General features: G+C 35.7%; 1 protein-coding gene across 1 annotated transcript in view; it reads right to left on the bottom strand.

Moving 5' to 3' along the window:
* LOC102170378 (serine/threonine-protein kinase TNNI3K) overlaps positions 1-24,934 on the bottom strand; it is a 339,117-nt gene extending 314,183 nt beyond the window's left edge. Inside the window, exons 1-4 of the mRNA XM_005678259.2 lie at positions 24,830-24,934; positions 24,116-24,224; positions 11,022-11,107; positions 9,852-9,949 (exon numbers count right to left, since the gene is read on the bottom strand). Coding sequence (XP_005678316.1) covers positions 9,852-9,949; positions 11,022-11,107; positions 24,116-24,224; positions 24,830-24,869 — 333 coding nt within the window. The 5' untranslated portion in view covers positions 24,870-24,934. The remainder of the gene's footprint in view (positions 1-9,851; positions 9,950-11,021; positions 11,108-24,115; positions 24,225-24,829) is intronic.

Genomic DNA, 26,170 nt, shown 5'->3' with positions numbered 1-26,170 from the left:
TGGAAAAACCATAACTTTGACTAGACAGACCTCTGTTGGTAAAGTAGTGTCTCTGGTTTTTAATATGCTGTCTAGGTTGGTCATAGCTCATCTTCCAAGGAGCAAGCGTCTTTTAATTTCATGGCTGCAGTCACCATCTGCAGTGATTTTGGAGTCCCCCAAAATAAGTCTCTCACTGTTTCCATTGTTTCCCCATCGCCATGAAGGGAGGGGACTGGATGTCATGATCTTAGTTTTCTGAATGTTGAGTTTTAAGCCAACTTTTTCACTCTCCTCTTTCACTTTCATCAAGAGGCTTTTTAGTTCTTCTTCGCTTTCTGCCATAAGGATGGTATCAAATGTATATCTGAGGTTATTGATATGTCTCCCGGCAATCTTGATTCCAGTCTGTGCTTCATCCAGCCTGGCATTTCGCATGATGTACTCTGCACATAAGTTAAATAAGCAGAGTGTCAATATACAGCCTTGTCATACTCCTTTCCGATTTGGAACCAGTCTGTTGTTACATGTCCAGTTGTAAGTGTTAGATTTCTCAGGAGGCAGACAAAACGGGGTCCACTGGAGAAGGGAAGAGCAAACCACTTCAGTATTCTTGCCTTGAGAACCCCTGAACAGTATGAATGATATAGTATGTCTCTAGTAAATGTTTTTGAAATAGAAGTTCAACAATAATAATTAGCTTTTATTAAATACTTACTATGTAGTAGGTATTTTGCTGCATGTCATACTGCACACGGTTTTTCCTTTTTAAAGCTGTAAACCTCTCAATGAAATCAGAAATTATATTCTCTCCATTTCAGAGATACAGAGAAAGAGGGCAATTTGTCTAAGATATACACTGTTTAGTCTCAGAACTGATATATTAACAAGAATAGTGTAGCTTTTAAGCTGGCAGTATTTATTAAGGTACATTATTGAATAAATAAATATCAAGCATTGTTTGTACTAATGTTTGAGTACCCATTAATTCCTCAAAAGTATTTAGCAAGGATCTTCACAATTTGTACACACTGAGGAAACAAAACAAACAAAAAGACCAATGCTCAAAGTTCACATGTGAAATAAACAAATTAATAATTACAAGAGCTGTCATCAAAAAAAAACAACATGAATTTGTAACTGAAACCCAAAAGAGAGTACAGTAACATCTGTTTGAGAAAGCTCAAGAAGGCTCAATTTTCTTGTTTTTACACAAATAATACTTTTATATCAGAAAAAGAAATAAAAAAAGATATTCAAGGAGAAGAAATAACAACAATAAAAACACAAGTATGAAAGTACATAATCTAAAGAATGGAGTAATCTAAAATAGTGTTTTTCAAACTTTAGCTCATAAACCTGTTATGTGGGATTTTTCTTTTCTTTAAAAAAAGCACATTCTGGCTGAATAAGGAGTAAGATTCTTCATTCCCCCAGATCTCTCATTTGAGGCAGATGCAGCTGATTCTCGGACCACAATTTGAGTTGCAAGACTTGAACTAAAATCCTCAACATGTAGCCTTTGACTGCTTGCATCAAAACTGCTTTAACTATTTGCTAAAGAAAATTATATTCTCAGCTTATACTAGATGTACCAAGTTAGATTATGGTGATGTGGAGAGGGAAATATTCATTTTAAACCTGTAGTTACCCCCATTAAATTTGAAAGCCATTAATTTTGGAAATTCAGAGGATGCAAGAAAAGAGTCTGGAAATTGAAATCAGCAAAATGGTGAACTAAGGGATCTTGAATATTTAATTTAGGAGTTTGAATTTTATTATACAGGCAATGGATGGCCATCAGATCTAATCCTTTGAATATGTTTGTCACTTCCACTATATAATCATAAGAGATTTGATTTAGGTCATACTTGAATGGTTTTCCCTACTTTCTTCAATTTCAGTCTGAATTTGGCAATAAGGAATTCATGATCTGAGTCACCACAGTCAGCTCCCAGTCTTGTTTTTGCTGACTGTATAGAGCTTCTCCATCTTTGACTGCAAAGAATATAATCAATCTGATTTTGGTACTGACCATCCAGTGATGTCCATGTGAAGAGTCTTCTCTTGTGTTGTTGGAAGAGGGTGTTTGCTATGATCAGTGCATTCTCTTGGCAAAACTCTGTTAGCCTTTGCCCTGTTTTGTTTTGTACTCCAAGGCCAAATTTGCCTGTTACTCCAGATATCTCTTGATCTCCTACCTTTGCATTCAAGTCCCTAATGATGAAAAGGACATCTTTTTTTGGGTGTTAGTTCTAGAAGGTTTTGTAGGTCTTCATAGAACCATTCAGCTTCTTTAGCATTACTGTTTGGGGCATAGACTTGGATTACTGTAATATTGAATGGTTTGCCTTGGAAATGAACAGAGATCATTCTGTTATTTTTGAGATTGCACCTAAGTACTGCATTTTGACTCATTTGTTAATTATGAGAGCTACTCCACTTCTTCTAAGGGATTCTTGCCCACAGTAGGAGATATAATGGTCATCTGAATTAAATTCACCCATTCTAGTCCATTTTAGTTCACTGATTCCTAAAATGTGAATGTTCACTCTTCCCATCTCCTGCTTGACCACTTCTAATTTACCTTGATTCATGGACCTAACATTCCAGGTTTACTTGAGATCATTTTAGAGGCAACCTAAAAATATATGTGATCATGACTGTATAACCTGTATGACAGGTGAAATGTATAAAATGGAACAAAATATAGACACAACTGTTCTCAGGCAATAAAGAACATGAAGAAGGAACTTGGGAGATGAGAAAGATACAAAGTAAGCCTCCACAATATTCCATGATCCCCCTGGCTTTCTGCCTGTAACAGAAGAGAAGGTAGTAAGGTAGATTTACTGAGTTGAGAATAAAGATCGGATTTGCAGGATTATGGGTTTCCCAGGTTACTCAGTGGTAAAGAATCCACCTACCAATGCAGGAATTGCAGGAGACCCGGGTATGGTCCCTGGGTTGGGAGCATCCCCTGGAGGGTGAAATCGCAACTCACTTCAGTATTCTTGCCTAGAAAATCCCAAGGATAGAGGAGCCTGGTGGGATACAGTCTATAAGCTTGCAGAATTGGACATGACTGAACATGAGTGAGTGAGTTCAAAGATTATAAAATGGCTGTAATTTGAGGAACAGGGAAACTGAAGAGAAAAAGAAGTTGCACAGAGAGAGGACTGTAGAAGTCTGCATGGAGATTCAATACAGGTTCTTTAGTTGGGCTTCAGAGAAAGAATCTAGGATGTAGGAATCACCACTTGATTTATGACCAAAAAGTGAATGGTAAGTGAATCAGAGGTTATGGTAGTGCTAGGAGATTTTAGAGTTTCACTCAGCCAGAAGTGTGAGATATTATCAAGTCTCTTGGGCATTCAGGTGAGATACTACAAATCCAGGCCTTAGAAATAAGAACCATATTCATAGGTCATTCTTAAATCAAGACTAACTGTAAAACATGAATCCACCAACATAAACTAACTGCCAGAAACAAAACAAACTCAACATCTTTAAGGGAAGATGGCATAATGAAGATTTCTTGCAACAATCAATATACATGTCTAAAATGTAATAAAAATTGGTACGTAAGGAAAACAAAAAATGTAATACGTAGTCAACAGAAAAAGCATTCAATATAACAAACACTGCAATAATCCAGGTATTAGAAACAATATATAAAGCATTTAAAACAGCCATTAATGAAAACCTCAAGAATTTAAATGAAAATATGGAAACATATTTCCCAAATGGGGAAAGGAGTGCACGAAGGCTGTATATTGTCACCCTGATTATTTAACTTATATGCAGAGTACATCATGAGAAATGCTGGGCTGGAGGAAGCACAAACTGGAATCAAGATTACTGGGAGAAATGTCAATAACCTCAGATATGCAGATGACACCATCCTTATGGCAGAAAGCAAAGAACTAAAGAGCCTCTTAATGAAAGTGAAAGAGGAGAGTGAAAAAGTTGGCTTAAAACTCAACATTCAGAAAACTAATATCATGGCATTCAGTCCCCTCAGTTCATGGCAAATAGATGGGGAAACAATGGAAACAGTGAGAGACTTATTTTGGGCGGCTCCAAAATCACTGCAGATAGTAACTGCAGCCATGAAATTAAAGGACGCTTGCTCCTTGGAAGAAGGGCTATGACCAACCTAGATAGCATATTAAAAAGCAGAGACATTACTTTACCAACAGAGGGCTGTCTAGTCAAAGTTATGGTTTTTCCAGTAGTCATGTATGGTTGTGACAGTTGGACTACAAAGAAAGCTGAGCACCAAAGAATTGATACTTTCGAACTGTGGTGTCAGAGAAGACTCTTGAGAGTTCATTGGACTGAAAAGAGATCCAACCAGTCAATCCTAAAAGAAATCAGTCCTGAATATTCATTGGGAGGACTGATGTTGATGCCAAAACTCCAATACAATACTTGGCCATCTGATGCAAAGAATCGACTGATTGGAAAAGACCCTGATACTGGGAAAGATTGAGGGCAGGAGGAGAAGGGGATGCCAGAGGATGAAATGGTTGGATGGCATCACTGACACTATGGATATGAGTTTGAGCAAGCTCTGAGAGTTGGTGATGGACAGGGAATCCTAGTGTGCTGCAGTCCATGTGGTCGCAAAGAGTTGAACATGACTTAGCAACTGAACTTAACTGATGGAAACATAAATGAAAAGAAGTGTAACCATAACAGAGAATTTGAAATTATATTTTAACACTAAGTGGAAATTCTGGAACTGAAAATTACATCTGAAATGAATAATTCTTAGTAGATTAATATCATATGGGTGATGGCAAACAAATGGTATTAAAACTTGGGAAAACTGGTCAACCACTTGTAAAAGAATGAAACTAGAACACTTTTTAACACCACACACAAAAATAAACTCAAAATGGATTGAAGATCTAAACATAATATCAGAAACTATAAAACTCGTAGAGGAGAACATAGGCAAAACACTCTCAAAAAAACAAAAACAAAAACAAAAACACTCTCTGACATAAATCACAGCAGGATCCTCTATGACCCACCTCCCAGAGTAATGGAAATAAAAGCAAAAATAAACAAATGGGACCTAATTAAAATTAAAAGCTTCTGCACAACAAAGGAAACTATAAGCAAGGTGAAAAGACAGCCTTCAGAATGGGAGAAAATAATAGCAAATGAAGCAACTGACAAACAACAAATCTCAAAAATATACAAGCAACTCCTGCAGCTCAATTCCAGGAAAATAAATGACTCAGTCAAAACAGGGGCCAAAGAACTAAACAGACATTTCTCCAAAGAAGACATACAGATGGCTAACAAACACATGAAAAGATGCTCAACATCACTCACTATCAGAGAAATGCAAATCAAAACCACAATGAGGTACCATTTCACACCAGTCAGAATGGCTGTGATCCAAAAGTCTACAAGCAATAAATGCTGGAGAGGGTGTGGAGAAGAGGGAACCCTCTTACACTGTTGGTGGGAATGCAAACTAGGACAGCCACTATGGAGAACAGTGTGGAGATTCCTTAAAAAACTGGAAATAGAACTGCCTCATGACCCAGCAATCCCCCTGCTGGGCATACACACCGAGGAAACCAGAATTGAAAGAGACACGTGTACCCCAATGTTCATCGCAGCACTGTTTATAATAGCCAGGACATGGAAGCAACCTAGATGTCCATCAGCAGATGAATGGATAAGAAAGCTGTGGTACACATACACAATGGAGTATTACTCAGCCATTAAAAAGAACACATTTGAATCAGTTCTAATGAGATGGATGAAACTGGAGCCTCTTATACAGAGAGAGTGAAGTAAGCCAGAAAGAAAACCACCAATATAGTATACTAACTCACATATATGGAATTTAGAAAGATGGTAATGATAACCCTGTACGCAAGACAGCAAAAGAGACACAGATGTATAGAACTGTCTTTTGGACTCTGTGGGAGAGGGAGAGGGTGGGATGATTTGGGAGAATGGCATTGAAACATGTATAATATCATATAAGAAACAAATTGCAGGCTAGGTTCGATTCAGGATACAGGATGCTTGGGGCTAGTGCACTGGGATGACCCAGAGAGATGGTATGGGGAGGGTGGTGGGAGGGGGGTTCAGGATTGGGAACATGTGTACACCGGGTGGCAGATTCATGTTGATGTATGGCAAAACCAATACAGTATTGTAAAGTAAAATAAAGTAAAATAAAATAAAACCAATTATCAGTAAATCCTTCAACAGGTAGATTATTAAACTGTGGTATATCCTTTTAAGGGAATACAACTTTCCAATAAAAGAAATGAATTACTGATCACACAACAGTAACATTATGATAAACCATAGACAAAATGAAATAAACTGAATGGACTACATTCATACAAAATCCTAAAAAGGGGGAAACTGTAGTGGTAGAAAAGGCATCAGTGGTTTCCAGAGGCCATGTGACATGGAGGAAGGAATTAATTGTATGAAGTAGGAGGGGACTTTTGTCTATGATAGAAAAGTCCTATATCATGATAAAATGATGTACATGAATATATACATTCTCAAAAGTCATTAATGATTACACATAAATTTGTGTTTTATTGTGCATAAATTATATCTCAATAAATCTGATTCCCTCAAAAAAACAACCAAACAAAAACAAAGAAAGAAAAGTATGGCATCTAACTATTCATATGACTTTTAAAAGCTTATCATCTTCTCTGTTCTTACTAATGAAAGCAGACATGCCCTCACCTGTGAAAAATACTTAGCACTGAGGCAGGCCCAGCATTGGAGGATGTATAATTGAATGTGGCCAATCAAATGATTTGAAAATTAAATTATTCTTTTTGTGAGTATTAAGAATAAAATAAATTTCAATTGTAACATTTCTAAAAATCAAAAGAACCATATACCAATTATTGTTCTGTACGCATCAAAAATACTCAGATCAAGAAAGGCAAGGCAAATCAGAGAAACTCCTTCAGATTAAAGGAGATTACAGAGACAAGAAAACAAGAAACATATGATTCTGGACAGAATGCTAATCAAAACTAAAAATTAATAGCTATAAATGACAGTATTGGAATAGCTGACCAGATTTGAATTTGGAGTACAGATTAGATAAAGAGTACAGTGTCAATTTATATTTTCTGATTTTGATAACTGCATTGTGATTATATAAGTGAATTTCCTTTTTCTTCAGAAATAAAGATATCAATAGATTTTAGTAGCTATGGGGAATGTTGTCTTCAATTTATTTTCAAATGATTCAGAGAAAGAACAGACTGATGATGGAGATGGGACAAAATGTGAGCAATTCATCTGGATAAAGTGTTTCTTGTAATAGTCTAGAAGTCATTTTATTTAAAATGATAGTAAAATAGAATAAAAAATTATATGGGGGAAGAAAACTACAGCCCCAAATGAATCAAGAGGCCTACTGCAATAGTCCAGGGAAGATATAATTAGAACTACATTTACTACAACATTAGTATGAATGACTATATTGTTTCCATGTTTACAGTGGAATGGTAAATTTCATTTGTTTTTACCTTTGTTAAAAAATAAGTGGGCTTCCCTGGTGGCATGCATTCTATTATTGCTTCTTAAAAATTTTTGCCTACTTTGTGTCCTAAAATTCTAAATTTGTTTAAATTTGTTATTGAAAAGTTATAGTCCATATATCCTTTGGTAAAATATAAGAAAACAGAACAACTAGAGCAAGGGAAACTCTAAAAATGGAAATTTAGGTTTCATAAACAGAGGTGGAAATATATTTTCTTAAGATTGTAGTACTAAATCATTCAGAAACCATTTGGGTGGTTGTGTCATGCTGTCTTAGGAAAATCGACTAATATAGAAAGACTCTCCCAGACAGTCAGATTCAGGGTTGCACAACACTGACTTGACTGTCCATCACCAGCTTCCTATTCCTTGGAGCACTTCTACTGTCACATCCTGCCATTTAGCAGAAAATCTGGTATCAGACACTGTTTCCAATACCCTCAACTCAGTCTTCATTCAAGTTCTGTAGGATGATTCATTTCAGTTTAGTTCATTTCAGTCGTTCAGTCGTGTCTGACTCTTTGTGACCCCATGAACCATAGCACGCCAGGCCTCCCTGTCCATTACCAACTGCTGGAGTCTACCCAAACCCATGTCCATTGAGTTGGTGATGTCATCCAACCATCTCATCCTCGGTTGTCCCCTTCTCCTGCCCTCAATCTTTCCCAACATCAGGGTCTTTCAAGTGAGTCAGCTCTTCGCATGAGGTGGCCAAAATCCTGGAGTTTCAGCTTCAACATCAGTCCTTCCAATGAACACCCAGGACTGATCTCCTTTAGGATGGACTGGTTGGATCTCCTTGCAGTCCAAGGGACTCTCAAGAGTCTTCTCCAACACCACAGTTCAAAGGCATCAATTTTTTTGCACTCAGCCCTCTTTATAATCCAACTCTCACATCCATACATGATCATTGGAAAAACCATAGCCTTGACTAGATGGACCTTTGTTGACAAAGTAATGTCTCTGCTTTTTAATATGCTCTCTAGGTTGGTCATAACTTTCCTTCCAAGGAGTAAGCATCTTTTAATTTCATGGCTGCAGTCACCATCTGCAGTGATTTTGGTGTTACAGACAACTTAGCACTTACTGAAACTCTCTTCCAGAAGGAATTGGATAAACTGTCTAAGCATTGACTGAGCTTGAAAAAGGATGAGGATTAGAACATTTACACGATGAATCACAAGAACATATGTGAATGTGAATCATGGGAATATCAGCTCTCTCCCCCCACACCTTTGAGATAAACTCTCTAAAGGTTGGGGGAGGGTTGCAGAGCAAAGTAAAAGTGATCCAGATACAAGCAAACAGCTGCCCCCCTCCACCCCCTGCCCGAGCCACTACCACACCTGCACATACAAAACTGAAATAAAATCCTGTTACAGATTCATATTACATTGAGAAAGAACAATATATGCAATAAGAGCCAACTGTACTTAATACTAATCATTTGTTGTTGTTCAATCGCTCAGTCAGGTCTGACTTTTTGCGACCCCATGAACAGCAGCATGCCAGGCTTCTCTGTTTAGATATCCAACTTTAATTTTCAATTTCCTTTTCCATAAAATAAGGACTAACAGGAAACTCACTAAGTTATTTTAATGTTAAAGAAATAATGTATATAAAATCTAGTGAGATATTTAGCTTGTAATAAGTACAGAATAAGTAGAAGCTTACTACAATCAGAAAATGAGCTTTTATGTTTAATTTATATGTTGAATAAATTCATATTTATGACAGTGTCAAGGATCTATCCCACCACTGAGTATCCCAGTTTATCCAATCCACTTTTTTTTTTTTAAAGGTACTGAAATTATGTTAAAACCAAGGTCTGATGCAAAGGGAAAAAAAAAAAAACTGAAGCACAAATATGATAAAAGAAAGAAACTAAAGGGAGCCCTAGAGATATTTTGTTTATTAGGAAAACACAGAAAAATGCAGCTTCAACGTGCTTCTTTCATCCTCAAATGCAGCTTCATCATCTTCTACATTAAGGCAGCTTGGTCTCCTTGGAAGGAGCTTTGGCAAGAAAACCAGGCTGTCAGATCTTAAATTCTGGCTAACCACTAGCTAACCATGTAACCCTTAGATAATAATATAATTTATTCCCAGAGTTCTTGTGAGAATTAAATGAGATAAAGATGGACAGCTGTAAAGTGAATATATTCTGATGATATTTGCTCAGCAAAGAAGTAGCTAGAAGTCTATCCAGTAACGTAATGCTCTCATCACCCTGCATATTTCCATGATCATTAATTTGAAAAATGAAGCAAAAAACAAAGCTCATCATCTTTGGTTCTAATACAAAACTTGTGTACCTTGTAAACTGCCAAATGCAAGGCTGTAAATCCATTTCTTGTCAGTCGAGATGGGCGGAGACCTTTTAACATAAGGGTTCTAATATGTGACTTGTTGCCTTAGAGAGAAAAAAATTGTGAAAAGTCAAATTGTGGAGATAGACGAAGGGACTTAAAAATCTTTAAGTTAATCTTTAGTGGAATGATAAACATCACACCAATGTATGAAAATGTCAGACTGCTGTTCTGCAGGCCATTTGTTAAGTTTTCAGTTAATCAACAGCCTTACTTATTAGTGAACATTTCTGCTACTACATTTATAAAACTTTGTATCAGTGCTGTGTATTTTAATGAATTTATGCTACATTCTTATTTGGTGCTCTTCTAATAATGCTTTAAAAAGTAAAAACATGAAGACATTCATTCTGGTAAATGATTTAATATTTGTAAAAAAGCTTAGATAGAAATCAGAACATCACTACATCATTAGTTTATTTAGATGAGAGAAATGTGGAGGAAATGACCAAGGTTGGAAAGGTGAGTTTAAATTTGGGAAGATATGTTGTTTGGGGAGTGGTGATGGGATATATTTAGAGTCAATACTTATACATTAGTTTTCTTTTAAAAACTGAGTCCAAAGCATGCTAGCTTGGATTAACAAGAAAAAGCATTCATTTACTAATTCAGTAAATTTACTGAGTACCTACTATATGCCAGGCACCATCCTAGATGCTTGGGATACATTAATGAATGGAACAGAACAAGTTATGAACCGAATTTCACTTAGTCTTCACTTTGACCAATTTTCACTTTGGGATTTTGTCTTTGGCATTTATTACCGTCTATATATTTTACTGCAGATTGTGAAGCAATTGCTTGATAATGTTTTGAGGAATGCTTTAAGTGCATCTGAATTTAACCTAATCCCTGACTAGCATGCCTGATACTGAAAAAAATGCCTTTAAAAAAGTTTCCAAGCATACCGGATTCAAGGTAGGAACACAATAAAACTTAAATTCAGAGCTAATTCAATTGGAATATCTGTCTAGAAGTTAGTTACTTCTTCACCTGAAGCAAAGAAAAAGAAAAAAAAGTATGAATAGAATTCTCTTGTAAACTATAAAGCAGCTCAAATCACTGACCATGTATCCATATAACTAGTTTACAGAGTATTGAGTTCCAAGCACTCACCTCCACAAATGCAACATAAATGAAGTAGAGACAGACCATTTTCTGTGCGGTAATTTAAATTGACTTTACTGAAGGCATCATCAGAGCTAAAAAAAAAATTTACATATGATTACAAATTTCAGCTTTTAGTTTATCATTTTCTCATTTGAAAAATTATAATATGAATCTTGTTACTACAAATTCAGAAATATGTCTCTTACAGGATTCTTATGTACCTAGAAAAAATAATTTTGATTATACCTCTAGATGAAGAGGGGCTTCCCTAATGGTTCAGCAGTAAAGGATCCGCATGCCAATGCAGCAGATGTGAATTCCATCCCAGGGATGGGAAGACCTCCTAGAGAAGGTAATGGCAACCCACTCCAGTATAATTGCCATGGACAGAGAACCCTAGTGGGCTACAGTCCATGGGGCCGCAAAGAGTCGGACATGACTCAGTGACCAACAACAACTAGCTGAAGAACAATTAAAATCATGAGAAATAATATTACAAGTTTGAGAGATCAAGTTTAATGATTCTCATACAAGGTATGTTCTATGTATAATTTGAACTTCTCAGGGCACCCTGATGAATCAAAATTTATGTATAAGTAGAAAACACAGATATTTGAAAGGAAACTCATTTGTCTCACAATCAACACCTTATATAATACTTATGGAGAAATTCAAGAAATTCTCTCCAAAAAGAAAAAAAAAAAAAAGTAGCATTTGGTAAGATTCTGCAGGAATAGAGTCCCTATGTATTACAAATTCTGCCTGAAGGAAAATTTTCTTATACTCTGACTGGGTCAGATTTCACAGATAAAGAAGGTCTAAACTCTGATAGGGTACTATGATACAGTCCCAGGTGAGAAGAGAAGTAGTGTTACTGATTCAATTAATGAAATCCTTGACTTTGTCTGAACAAAGACCATTGCCCCAGGAGGGCCCTAGAGAGCCATAGGTAGCCTTTGAAAAAAATGTAAAGCTAAAATTCTTGACCTCTTGAGGTCACTGGTACTGCCAGGACATTTTTTCAGTAGATATGAGATCACATTTTTGGCCTCCCAGGTTATTTTCAGGCTGCCTCCTGCCATTTAAATCTCCAGCAGCTTTAGTGAGAGAGCAGTCTTTGGTGAATAAGCCTTCTATTATCATTCGTAAAGTACGTACACTTGAAAGGTACTATGAATTCAGAACATTATTATCAACGCACCCAGTTAAAAACTTCAAAAGCTATTGAAATTTTAAAACAGAAAAAGAAAAGGCGCTAGTCTCCAGAGTGTTGCTAAAAAGAGAGGCCTCTAATTCGAGAAAATTTGAAGGATCTCAGTAAAATGCTTTAATTAGCAATGGCAAGTCCAGTGGTTTGTTTTCAGAGACAGGAGAATATTCCAGAATTTTCCCACCCCCTTAGCCTTCTTGCTTCAACTTCTCAGTAGCAAAACCCATAGACACATTTGCTCATATTGAGAAACATACCTCAACTCACTTTGGAATGCCACACATAGAAGTACAATAAATTCCAAGTCATTTTTGCTGTTAATATAGCAAGGAGCCGAGGATTTCATGAAAAATAGTTAAGAATTTAACTTGCTTCTATTTGCACTGTCTCCTACCTCAATGAACAATGCAAAAAAAAAAAAAAATCGAATGAAAACACCACTATTTAAATTGTCTACCCAAATGAGCCTAATTGTAAATGGTATACCTATTTCATAGTACGAATGGAAATTTTATGAAATAATTTGGTTCTTGGAAATGTATGGCCTTAGGCTGAGCCAGACATCTAAATTCTCAAAGTTAATTGTATTATAGATGTGTTGGAGGTATTTCATTGATAGGTAATCCTTAAAAAAGTGCACTCAGTAGCCCAGACTTGGAAATGTATTCACAGACATCTTCTCTATAGTTATGATTTCAAATAACACCGGTTATCTGACGAGCTGAACTCAGCTTTTAAAACTAGGTAGACTGGATTTTTCTCTTAACATCTGTAGGAAATTAGTGCCCATAATGGGCTTCCCTGATGGCTCAGATGGTAAAAATCTGCCTGCAATGCAGGAGATCTGGGTTCAATCCCTGGGTGGGGAAGATCCCCTGGAGAAGGGAATGAATAACTCCAGTATTCTTGCCTGGAAAATTCCATGGCAGAGGAGCCTGGCAGGCTACAGTCTATGGGGTCTTAAAGAGTCAGACAAGACTGAGAGACGAACATTTTCACTTTCGGTGTCCATAATAAAAAGGAAAAGAAAACTGTAAGTAGCAGCTGAAGATTGCTCTGAACTGCTTTGGCTTTTCTTCCTTGGTCCTGTCATCATCCAGCAAAGGAAACACACAATAAGAATACAAGACAGAATACAGAGCATTGGAGTGGGGCAGGAGAGGGAAGCCTTCTGTTAAATGTAAAGAACTATATAAATTTTTCAGCATAAGAGGGAATGGGAGAAAGTACTTTCTTGTGAGCTAACTATAATGGAATATATGGCAAATGCTGAAAGAAGATAGAACTTGAGAGCTCCTCTGGAGTAATAAACCCTTGAGTAAATTAGTTTGTCAATGTGTATCTCTAATATTATGCAGCAATATCTACCATGGTTTGATGTTTTAAAAGTGGAAGAAATCATTCAGCAGTGTAAGTACTTAAATCATGGGCCTTGTATATACACCAGGATTGAAATCCTGTTTCTGTTTTTTTAAGTAGTATTTTTTTCCCCCTCCAATTTGAGCAAGTTATTTAACCTCCTCAAGCCTCGTTTTCTTCAGTTACAAAATTATTAAAATGATTCATATGACATTGCATTGTGAAGAAAATGAGATTAAGTACTTACTATAGTATTTGGTACATGATACGTTATCAAATATTATTTTGACTTTTAGCAAGTTTACTGTGAATATATGACTTTCCTTTTGTAGTCTAAATCTTGAGAGAATTTTAGCACAGTTTTCAAACCAAGTTTGACCTTCTTTGACCTCTCACATTTGACAACCTGTAAATTTCCCTATTTTGACTAAGTTCACTGTTGCGACAGACAGCTAGCAGCTATCAGTGATTCAGAGCTACTCTCAGTGATTCACAGTGCAAACTATCACGGTTTTGTGATGCAAGTCCAGCAGCATCATTATTATGGGGAAGGTATTAACACTGAAGCGATTAAAAGAACAAAATCCAAAAGAAAAAAGGTTGTGCTGAAAATCATTTTACTGAGAAGATAGCCTTAATTGCTTTCTTTTTCCATGATCTAGCTTTGATGATATATTCAATCAGTCTGGCACAGCATCTACTGAACATCAACTGTGTGCTTCACCTCTGTTCTTAATGCTTGTTTTAGACTGTTTTCAACAGTCTATTTGATAGAAACTACCCACTAATTCCCAGATCATTTAAGTGCATCAGTCTTGGGAATATGCATACTAGCTAGAATCCTGCAACTGACCTTAGCATTAATCCTGATCTCTAATATTCCAAGCAGCTTTGCAAAGGAAGTACACACTGAATAAACAGAAAAGTAAAGTGCTAACATCCAGTGTTTTATTTTTTAAAAATACCAAATGAATGTCTATTTACATAAGACTGAAAATATGAATTAGAGACTTTTTATTTAATAATCATTCTTTAACTTATTAAATCTTATACTAGACATGACCATTCATAAGTGAATCAGTAGTAGTGGTGGTTTAGTCACTAAGTTGTGTCCTACTCTTGCAACTCCATGGACTGCAAACTGACCCAGGAATCAAACCTGCACATCCTTCCTTACAGGTGTGAATCAGTATAAAGTGCTAAATAGCATTTTGTCAAAACTGAGCTGTAGTCTCCTACTTTTGTTTTCCTCTTGAATTCTTGAATTCTACTCTCCCTGAACTCATGCAGTTTCTGTGATTGCCAACAAAATAAATAAGCAGAAAATAGACTCCCACAGTGGCAGTCAAGTGCAATTTTAATAGTAAAATTTTAATCTAAATTTTAATGACTGGAATGTAATTTTTTAATGAGAGTAACTTTGGGGCTATATTTGAATTCTAATTCTTACTTCCCATTTGCTTATAGTCAAATATTTCTGTTTTGACACATGCAATTAAAGTATTCAAGATTTTAAAGCAATCATTTCTGGGATAGATATTTCTTTTTCTCTTCTTCTGCTTCTTCTAAGGAACTGTATATGTCAAATTCACTGCCAAATGAATATCACTTACATATTCTAATATTCTAAGCTCAATTTATTTTTTAATTCTCCCTTACATTTTTCATCACCTGCCATGCCACACTGTAACTTAACATATCCTAATGAGTTCACAGTGCTTGCTGGGGCATGAATGAAGTTCCTAATTAAAATGAAGTCACTATTATGAATATACTTCTAATAGTAAATTCTGTCCTTAATCATTAAAAATGGTTGTTTTGTGTCCAAAGGTTACTTTCTTTCTTGTAACATAATGGACTCTTTCCTTAGCCTTTATCTTTTATCCTGAAAAGTATGCAGTTTTGTGATCGAATTAAACTTCTTCTCATGACCCCATCCTTTCAAGGAAATATGTGACATGATCACAAATGGAAACTCACTAAAATTTAACATTTGAACACTTGGCAAAGGCAAATCTAAAGATAGGTAGATACATTTCTTAAATTAATTTATTGGCTGAAATGTAGGTAAAAACGAAGAAGATAGAAAGAAGGCCAAATTTTGTTATGGGCCAGCTAGTTTCCAAAATTGATCATTTAGGTTTCAAACGGCTGGTTGTAACTTCTTGTGTAGTTTTTAATGGATGTTGCTGTTACCCACCCACCCAAAAATCCCTAATACAAACAGAAAAATCATCAATAAGACCTAGTCCCAGGATGTATACCCAAGAAATACACAGAAACATATTTCTCCAGTATCTCCCAGATCAAGCTTGCAAACTAACACTATGAAGCATATTCATTCTTTCATTCATACATTAAAAAATTATTGAGATATGGTGGTAGATAAAGAAGAGTTGGGGATTCATGGTAGCTCCGCTGGTAAAGAATCCGACTGCAATGCAGGATACCCTGGTTTGATTCCTGGGTCAGGAAGATTTGCTGGAGAAGGGATAGCCTACCCACTCCAGTATTCTTGGGCTTCCTTAGTGGTTCAGCTGGTAAAGAATCAGCCTGCAATGTGGAGACCTGGATTCAATCCCTGGGTTGGGAATAGCCTCTAGAGAAGGGAATGGCTACACACTCCAGGATTCTGGTCTAGAGAATTCCATGGACTGTAAAATCCATGAGGTTGCAAAGAGTTTTTGACATGTTACTGTATTCCCGGAGCTAAATGATATCAAAGAAAAAATAAAGGACAGAATGGTATGGATCTAACAGAAGGAGAAGATATTAAGACGAGGTGGCAAGAATACACAGAAGAACTATACCAAAAAAAAAAAAATCTTCATGAACCAGATAACCACGATGGGGTGATCTCTCACCTAGGGCCAGACATCCTGGAATGCAAAGACAAGTGGGCCTTAGGAAGCATCATGATGAACAAAGGTAGTGGAGGTGATGGAATTCCAGCTGAGCTATTTCATATCCTAAAAGATGATGCTATGAAACTGCTTCACTCAATATGCCAGCAAATTTGGAAAATGCAGCAGCAGTCACAGGACTGGAAAAGGTATTTTCATTCCAGTCCCAAAGAAAGGCAATGCCAAAGGATGTTCAAACTACTGCACAATTGCACTCTTCTCACATGCTAGCAAAGTAACGCTCAAAATTCTCCAAGCAAGGCTTCAACAATACACGAACAGTGAAATTCCAGATGTTCAAGCTGGATTTAGAAAAGGCAGAGGAACAAGAGATCAAATTGCCAACATCCGTTGGATCCCAGAAAAAGCAAGAAAGTTCCAGAAAAACATCTACTTCTGCTTTATTGACTATACTAAAGCCTTTGACTGTGTGGATCATAACAAACTGTTTAAAATTCTTAAAGAGATGGGAATACCAGACCATCTTACCTGTCTCCTGAGAAATATGAAGTCAAGAAGCAACAGTTAGAACTGGACATGGGACAAAGGACAGGTCGAAACTGGAAAAGGAGTATGTCAAGGCTGTATATTGTCACCCAGCTTATTTAACTTATATGCAGACTACATCATGCAAAATGCTGGGCTGAATGAAGCACAAGCTGGAATCAAGATTGCTGGGAGAAATATCAATAACCTCAGATATGCAGATGACACCACCCTTATGGCAGAAAGCGAAGAGGAATTAAAGAGCCTTTTGTATGGTGAAAGAGGAAACTGAAAAAGTTGGCTTAAAACTCAACACTCAAAAAACTAAGATCATGGCATCTGGTCCCATTACTCCATGGCAAATAGATATGGAAACAGTGGCAGACTTTATTTTCTTGGGTTCCACAACCACTGCAGATGGTGACTGCAACCACAAAATTAAAAGATACTTGCTCCTTGAAAGAAAAGTTATGAGCAACCTAGACAGCATATTAAAAAGCAGAGACATTACTTGCCAACTAATGTCCATAAGGTCAAAGCTGTGGTTTTTCCAGTATCATATATGGATGTGACAGTTGAACCATATAGAAGGCTGAGTGCCGAAGAATTGATGCTTTTGAACTGTGGTGTTGGAGAAGACTCTTGAGAGTCCCCTGGACTGCAAGGAGATCCAACCAGTCCATCCTAAAGGAGATTAGTCCTGGGTTTTCATTGGAAGGACTGATGGTGAAGCTGAAACTCCAATACTTTGGCCACCTGATGAGAAGAAATGACTCATTGGAAAAGACCCTGATGCTGGGAAAGACTGAGTGCAGAAGGAGAAGGGGATGACAGAGGATGAGATGGTTGTATGGCATCACAACCTCGATGGACATTAGTTTGAGCAATCTCTGGGAGTTTATGATGGACAGGGAAGGCTGGCATGCTGAAGTCCATGGGGTCACAAAGAGTTGGACATGACTGAGCAACTGAAGTGAAATGAAAGTAGTTAAGGAAAATAAAATTGATATAATAAGAATTCTTACCTCATAGGGTTATTTTGAGGTTTAAATGAGTCAGATCTTTTAAGACTTTTGTAAATACTAGTGCTATAATAATTATTTTTACTAGAGTGTTGAAACTATTGGTATTAATTATTTTAACCTTTTTATTATTTTGCTTTGCATTTGAGAAGAGGGATAGGAAAGTAGAAAGGGAAGAAGAAGGCAGCGTGGGATGAGAGGTAAGATCGGAAGGAGGATAAAATGGAGAAAGACAGTAAGACTGAGTGAAGTACTAAGTTAAAGAGAAAGAGGCAGAGAGAGAGAGAGAGTGAGTGAGAGTTTGAGATCAAGCTGCTTGAATGTTTTTGCACAATATTCCTGTTAAACTATTATTCATAACTAGTTTTACTTAGTAGTAGTAGTGTTAGTTGTTTAGTCCTGTCCAACTCTTTGCAACCCCACGGTCTGTAGCCCACCAGGCTCGTCTGTTCATGGAATTCTCCAGGCAAGAATACTGGAGTGGGTTGCCATTCCCTTCTCCAGGGGATTTTCCTGACCCAGGGATTGAACCCAGGTCTCCTGCATTGTGAGCAGATTCTTTACCATCTGAGCCACCAGGAAACCCCACTAAGTTTTATGTAGACAAGCAAGAAAAGATATAGAGAAGTAAACAGTCTTGGGACAGTGTGAATCCTCTGCTTTTTGGTTTGCATCTTTTTTGTTGTTGTTGTTTGTTTTCTGTTTCATTGTTAATTAACAAAATGCACTCACCAAACATACCAAATAATCTTTCATTCAATTCTATTAAGATGTAATTTCCTCCCTCAACACTCTATTTAGTGCCCTGATAGAGAATTTCACTCTTTTTAGGCAAGATCAGCCTGTATTGTTTCTAAAGCTATTCATTTTATAACAGCTAAATTTCATAATTGTTTATAGTTCTGAAAAAGTAGATTCAGGGGAGATATTTCATTTGTTGGATAAGTACGGTGGACTGCAGCTGGGCCCAGAGGAACTTTTCAGGAAGAAAGGAAGCAGGAAGATACAACTCAGAAAATGCCTTAATTATTTTTATCTTTCCTTTTTTTTTTTTTAAATTCCTCTTAACATTGCAACTGCTTTCTTATGGGATAGACTTTTGACTATTTTTATTTCTTAAACCTAATCAATTTCAAAGTGAGACATTTCATAATTTCAAAATGTTAATACAATATTGACCAAAGCATATCTATTCAATGTCAAAATAAGGTTAAAAATGAGAAAAAAAAATAGGGTACTTCTGATTATGTTGAAAAGTGATAGCACTGAAAAATTATAACTTCTTTGGGGATCTCTTAATGATATATTACAGATTAAGCAGGTAAAAAATAGACTTGATGAAATCAGAAAAACATAGTTTTAAAATTTCTAAAGACTTAAAAACATTGAAACAAAACAATTAAATTGGAAGTCTTTCAAAAGTTGCACGTGGAAAGCCAACTTGAAAGTGGTTTACAAAGATCATGGAAGAAGTCGATGAATCACCAAGGGGTGGGAGTGGGATTGTAAATTATTTTCCTCCACTACCACATGTAGAGACAGTACTAATACACAGGACATAGCAAAAATGTACAGTGGCATTGTGAAAGTGAAAAGTTTTCAAAGATAATATTATCCATTTTTATTTTCCCTCCAGTATGGGATGGGAGAGAAGAACAGAGGGAAGGAAAAAGAGGGAAAGATAGTGAAAGTGAGTAAGGTACTAAGTTAGAGAGAACTATGTGTAACCTGGTTCAAGCCAGTTTAATTTGATTAGCCTCATTTTCTTCAGTTATAAAACAGTAAATGCAATACATACCCCAGAAAGATGTGAACATAAATAATGATAGTTTTAAACTAGTATTTTTGAGTGTTGTCCATGTGACAGTTCCTGTGCTCAAAGCACCTTACATGTATACAATTACAATTATAAGAGTTAGCACATATTAAAATGCCTAGTAGCATGCCTGACAAATGGTAGGCATTAAACTGTCAATTTGTTTTCAAGTGATACACAACTAGGTATTACAAATAAATGCAACTATAAAGCTGAATAGACAAAGAAGCTGTCTTTAGTGAACATATATATTAATACCAGTTAATAGACAGATCTGTAAATTGATAAAGACAACACCAAGCAGTAAGTATTATTATATTGATAAACACAAAGATCAGAGATGGTGCAGAGGAGGAAATAACCACACAATGTACTTCAGGGTACCACTTTTGTCTTTCCTTCTTCTGCTTCTCTATTTACTCATCTTTTCCAGTCTCTCATCTATTATCTTTAGAAATGTTCAAAATTAAGAGTGAATGCAACTTTATTATGGAAGATGAAGGAACATTCAATTTTGATTCCTCTTCTTTCCCATATTAAGTTCCCTTTGCAAAGCTGCTATAAATTGGTATAATCAATCATCTTTTAGCTTTTTTTTAAGTTTAGCACTTATATTGCTTTGTATTATGTTGTGAGTGAAAGCTATACTGGAGATTGTGTATTTGATGTGACGTAAGTCAGTAACTGAAGTGAATTCTTGCTTTATGAGGCGGAAACTCTCTTTTAATGAATGGGATTAGTTGCTATAAAGAAACTTCAACAAATGAAAACAACCAAAAAACTGCAAAAAAAAAAACAAAAAAACAAAAAACACCAGACAAACTTATGTTTGCACTAGTGATCCTTCAGCTATGACTCTAGTATTAGATGATTCATTTTAGGCACTTGATAGTTTTCCTGCTATCTACCTGTTCAGAGGAAGCCTGATGTCAAGCAGCATAACAGAGTTGCCCATCACTGAAATACTCCTTACATTACATAAAGCATGAATCACAATGAGAAAGAGTCTAAGATTTAACAGCTAAAGTGTCCTAGATGCTCAATTAAAATGTGATCTCATACAATATTTGGTGTCACTCACTCATTTGTGTCTGACTCTTTGCAAGCCCGTCAGACTCCTCTGTCCGTGTAATTCTGCTTAAACTTAATTACTTTTAAAATTTTGGTGTGTGAGCCAATGAGTAAGACAGTTTATAATATATTCTCAGTACTCCACTTTTTTCTTTGCTTGTCATCTATCATTTTATTTTAGAGAAAAGAAAAAAATCCCAGAACGTTGCCTTAGGCAGGATTGACTTTCTTTCCCTCTGATGCTGTTTGCCTTGATAGCAGAGCAGAGTACTCATGTTTTGTTTGTTTGTTTGCTTCCTTGTCTCTCTGTACACCATACTAGTTGCCTTGCTTTCTGTTTTCATGTTCCTCATCCCTTTACCAATATCACAGCAAGCAGAGTTCTCAGTGCAACTTAGATATCTTTCTAGAAGTGTCGTTTCCAAACTTTAGCTGAAGTATCATTTTTCGTATGCAAAGGTATTACCTGGGGGAGCTTGTTAAAAATTCAGGTCTCTTGAAATCAGCCCCGGAGATTCTGATTCACTTGATATGGGATAGAATGATGGAATCTAAAGTTTTTGTTAGAAAACTATGGGAGGTCCTTAGCCCTTGGAGAGATATGATTCTAGGCTGTGGATAATCCTGGCCTCAGCCTCATTATTACTTCTGGATAATGGGACATTTCTACAGCTTCAGCACCAGGCTACCAATCTTCCTTTCCTCAAAATGCCCTACCATCTTTGACATCCATTTTGATGAACTTTCTAATATTCTAGTCTGAAAAATGTTCAAATCCCTCTTGATCGCAATCTTTACAAGTTATATATCAGATTTTGGCACTATTTTGAATTATTTCAACATTTTACATTTTTATTTTTGAAAATGCCTTCTTGATGTAAAAAACACTTTGCCCTAATTTTCTCACTTCTTAACTTTGAATAAACTTGTCAAAGTTACTCCCACTTGTCAATAAGGTGTTCAGTCTTTCAAATGGCCCTTATTTATCCAATTAATCATGATAATCAATACCTCCAATTATTCAATGCATACTGTGCATTAGGCCCTGTATTCATAATTTGACATCATTTTTTAAAGTCCTGTGAGACTGTAATTACATTTTACAGTGTAAATGAGGCTCAAGGAGATAAAGCAATGTAACCAAGTATACATTGCTTGTAAATGCTGACTGAAACAGCTTTTTTACTCTACTTAGACAAAATGGCCAAGACATAAAGTTTTCTTTGTTGTAGTAGACTTTCCATGGTACTCATCCATTCTTGCCTATATATACTTACTTAACTCTGCCTTTTATCTGGAATGCTTTATAAAACCAATGAATAAATCAAGACATCAAACTTCATATTTTTTATATTTGAAAACTGTCCTGTTTTTCCTTCCACTTAGCACTTGTCATAGACTGTCTTCTGTGAGTTATTTATATATGTGTTTCCCCTCAACGAGATTGTGAACTCCTGGAACAAGAATCAGGATGTGGTAGGAAAAGTTCTCTCTATGCAGCTAGGTAGACCTTGCTACAAATCATAGTTCCAATGCTTGACCAAATGATCTTGACAAGATCCATCATCTCTACTCCTTAGTTTATTATCCACCAGAATGAATATTGCCTATCACACAGTGTCATGGTGATGATTTAATAATGAACGGTTCATATTCGATGTATCTGGAATAGTACCTTGAATATAGCTGGCACAATAAATTCTGAACTATAAGTTACACTGATTCCTATCTTTCACTTATGCCCCCTACAATACTAATCAGCAAAAAGGAGTTCACATTTATCACATATAGTAGAAATATAGGAGAACAGTAAGCCAGCACAGGACCTGTAGAAACAGCTACTTCTTGTTGATATGGTTTGAGAGAAAAAGTACATTTCAAGCTTAATCTTTAGAAGGATATGTCTGTTTAAATTAGCCTTGACATATTTGCATAATACTTCCCAAATTTAAAAAAATGACAAATAAAGTTGAGGAAAATCTCCACTTTACTCACATCTTATTCAGCATATTTATCTGAGTCAATAAGAACTAGAGGACTTATGATTAAGTTCTATATTCATAGCTTTTTTCCAACAAAATTAATATGTATGCATAAATCTGTTATACCACAGTGTCAGTCACATCTAGGAATTTCAAATGTTTTCCCGTAAGACAGTATGTGATAATACTTGCAAAAGCCATCCCAGGGTATCTCATCAAAGTGTCAAAATGGAGTTAATCATTTTGGGCTAAATAACATAGAGAATTAACTATTTCCTAAACTATAAACTGAATACTTGTGAAGCCTTATTAAACCACTGACAATTTTATATAAACTATATTATACATGGGTAGTTTTATTTGCCAGTTATGTGAGCTTTGTATGTTTACTATATCTGAAATTTTTCTTAAAAATATGTCATTTGATCATTGCTTTATTACCTTTATTTTCCAAGCAAAATGGATAGAGTTCTTTGTTATAAAAGTATTATATGATTAACACAGCTCTAGGTGAACATGGCTAATTGGCCTTCATGGAACTCTTCCTCAGTCAGGCAGCTAACTCAAATTGACTCTCCAAAACATATTGTTTCTCAACGCCACATTCAATTTCTCCAGAAGGTTGCTAGTGTGTATAAGGGCTCTGCTCCTCTTTTCTGAACATTTTGTGTCTTACAAGGTTGTGACACTATGCCAGATTATTTTTATCTTGTTATCATGGAACAAAACCCAGTGAAAGCCTGAAGCCAATATTACACATTGTTATATGATTGTTCAAGGGCAGAGCGATACTCAGTTTCATTAAGGGACAGCCTTTCAATGTCAAGGGACCAAAGGGTTTGATAAATCTGGAGTTCTCCGGTAGTCCAGAAAGAAAAATGTGGCCAGTATTCCATCACCATTTGAGAAGAGAAGTCTTAGTGTTTGTTGATGGCATGGCTTATAAGAGTGATCTAATTCTAGAGATTATTCAGATCAGCAACAGTTTGTTTTCAAAGGCTAACCTTCAGGTTCCTCTCTCTTTAAACTTAAGTGATGGGAACAGGCAAGGCATATTTTAAAGAGGCAAGATATTTGTATTTTAGGGACTATTTGAATGGTCAGGGGCTACATGAAAGGTTAGAATATAACCTTATAGTCTAAGGTTAATGTTGAAGGTTACATGAGTTGCATTTTTAAACATAGGTATAGCTAAAAACTAGATCAACAATGAAGATACATACATAGAAATAATAACTCTGACAACTTTACCCAAATATATGCCTCAGTTCTGTCAGTTCTTTTTCTTTGATCTGCAGGTCATCTTCTAATCTTTCTATTACAATAACATAAGATTCACTGACTTTTTTCTTCCATTCATCTAGTAAAGAAAAACAAAAAGGGACTGATTCATAGCTGTGCTTTGCAAAATGTAGACACAGCTCATAACATACAAGTGATTAAAACTCTGTTCTTACTCTGAATTAAACAGTACTTAATTTAAATTACTGATTGAGTTTAAAATGCAGATGTTTATATTTAAAAGGCAATCATATAGAATTGTAGTAGTTAAAAACCCATTTGATACTGGATAATATATTTATATAGAAGAATATATTTGACTTATTTCATTTGATTTTATTGCATTATAATTATAGCAATCTCTAGCTGCTAGACAAGAGTTTTTAGGTTTTAAGTACTAGATACTTAAGATGTAATCCTAAAATCCCTATATTCAACAGTATTCCAAATTTTTTTCTATAGCATTATACCTAGGAACTAAAACACTACAGTATTATAAAACAATTTTGTGGCTTTTTCTAAAGATTTTTCAGAGAAAAAATAATTTGAGTTCAGATAATCTTAACACTTTTGCATAAATTTTGTCTGGTCCTCTTGCAAAAATTAGTAGATATTCCAGTGAAATGTTAACTATATATAATACCTACTGAATTATATTACATTTAAAGATATAGGAATAATTACCAGTACAAGTTTGCGTTGGTCTGGATTTATAATTTCCCATTTGTTAGAAGTTTCTTCTTTTCCCCAGTGCAGTTCCCGAGGTTGCAAGATTCCAAGCTCAAGTGCAGTAACAGTCCAGTTGAAAAATACTTTGATAGTCTGGCTAAAAATAAGCTGACTGTCAAATGGAATGTCATGCAACAGTGACAAAGAACAAAATAGTTTGTGGTTTCAAGGGTGAAATCATGAAAGGAATTAATCAGTCTATTTAAAAGAGCTATAGCAAAGATAAAGAGTAAATGTTTCCATACGATTACTTGCCTCCATCCATTGATTATCTATCCATATGTACCTTGATGGGCATTTCTTTTAATCTAGAAAGTCATTCTGTTACATCTGAGGTTCAGAAAGAGCTATTAAAACTACCTAGATCGTCTTTCAGGGTCATTTTCTCCTAAGCCAAAGTAAAGGTTGTTGGAAAATGGGTGACTTGTGATAGAATTCGTCTCGATAGAATATAAATAATGGAAATCAACATCCTATGGCACGCTACTAATAGAAATGAATGTGAATTTGGCCTAGAGCAGAGCTACAAAATTATTTTTCCAGGAAGAAATTCTCAACATAGACCATGATTAATTTATACCACTTGTTGATTATATTGACCATGAGTCACAGATAAGGATCTAAGACAGTGATTTCTATAAATAGTAATTCATAAAATAACAATGACAAGAACAATAAGATTACAGATAATAAGATGGAAAGCTTAGTGTGCCAGACACTAATCTAAGTGTTTTATATGCATTTTCTCATTTATACCTTATACAATCCTGCAAGGTGTATAGTATTCTCATCTTATAGATAAGAAAATCCAGATTTGCTAGCGATCTGAAATCAATTCTGAGTCTATATGATTCTAAAGTCCAAGTTAGATATTACACTTCACAGCGGCATTACTCTTTGTACATGCATATTTCTATTGATATAAATGAACTCAGGGTATAATGGAGAATAAATGGAAAACCCAGAGATTTTAAACTATATATTTCTTTTGGATAATGTAATTATTTATACCTAGAATACACACATGTCAATCTTGAAATCCTTTAGAGGCTATACTTTCAATGTAATACACATGAATTTCCTATTTATTAAAATTGAATGTTCAAATAACTGCTTCTTTTTGAAGCAGCTGCTTAGACAAATTAATCATTTTCCTCAACTTTTTCTCAGCAAAGGTAATCTAAGTTCCAGAGGGACAGTCTCTATACTGATCACATATAGTTAGAGAAGTCGGTATCTAACCTTATGGACATCTCTGTCCTCCCCTGGATATAATTATGATTTCTCCTCCCTCAG

The sequence above is a fragment of the Capra hircus genome, chromosome 3 (genome assembly GCF_001704415.2).
Source record: "Capra hircus breed San Clemente chromosome 3, ASM170441v1, whole genome shotgun sequence".
NCBI lineage: Eukaryota > Metazoa > Chordata > Mammalia > Artiodactyla > Bovidae > Capra > Capra hircus.
The sequence above is the reverse complement of the archived record's forward strand: the minus strand, read 5'-3'. Positions and strand labels throughout refer to the sequence as shown.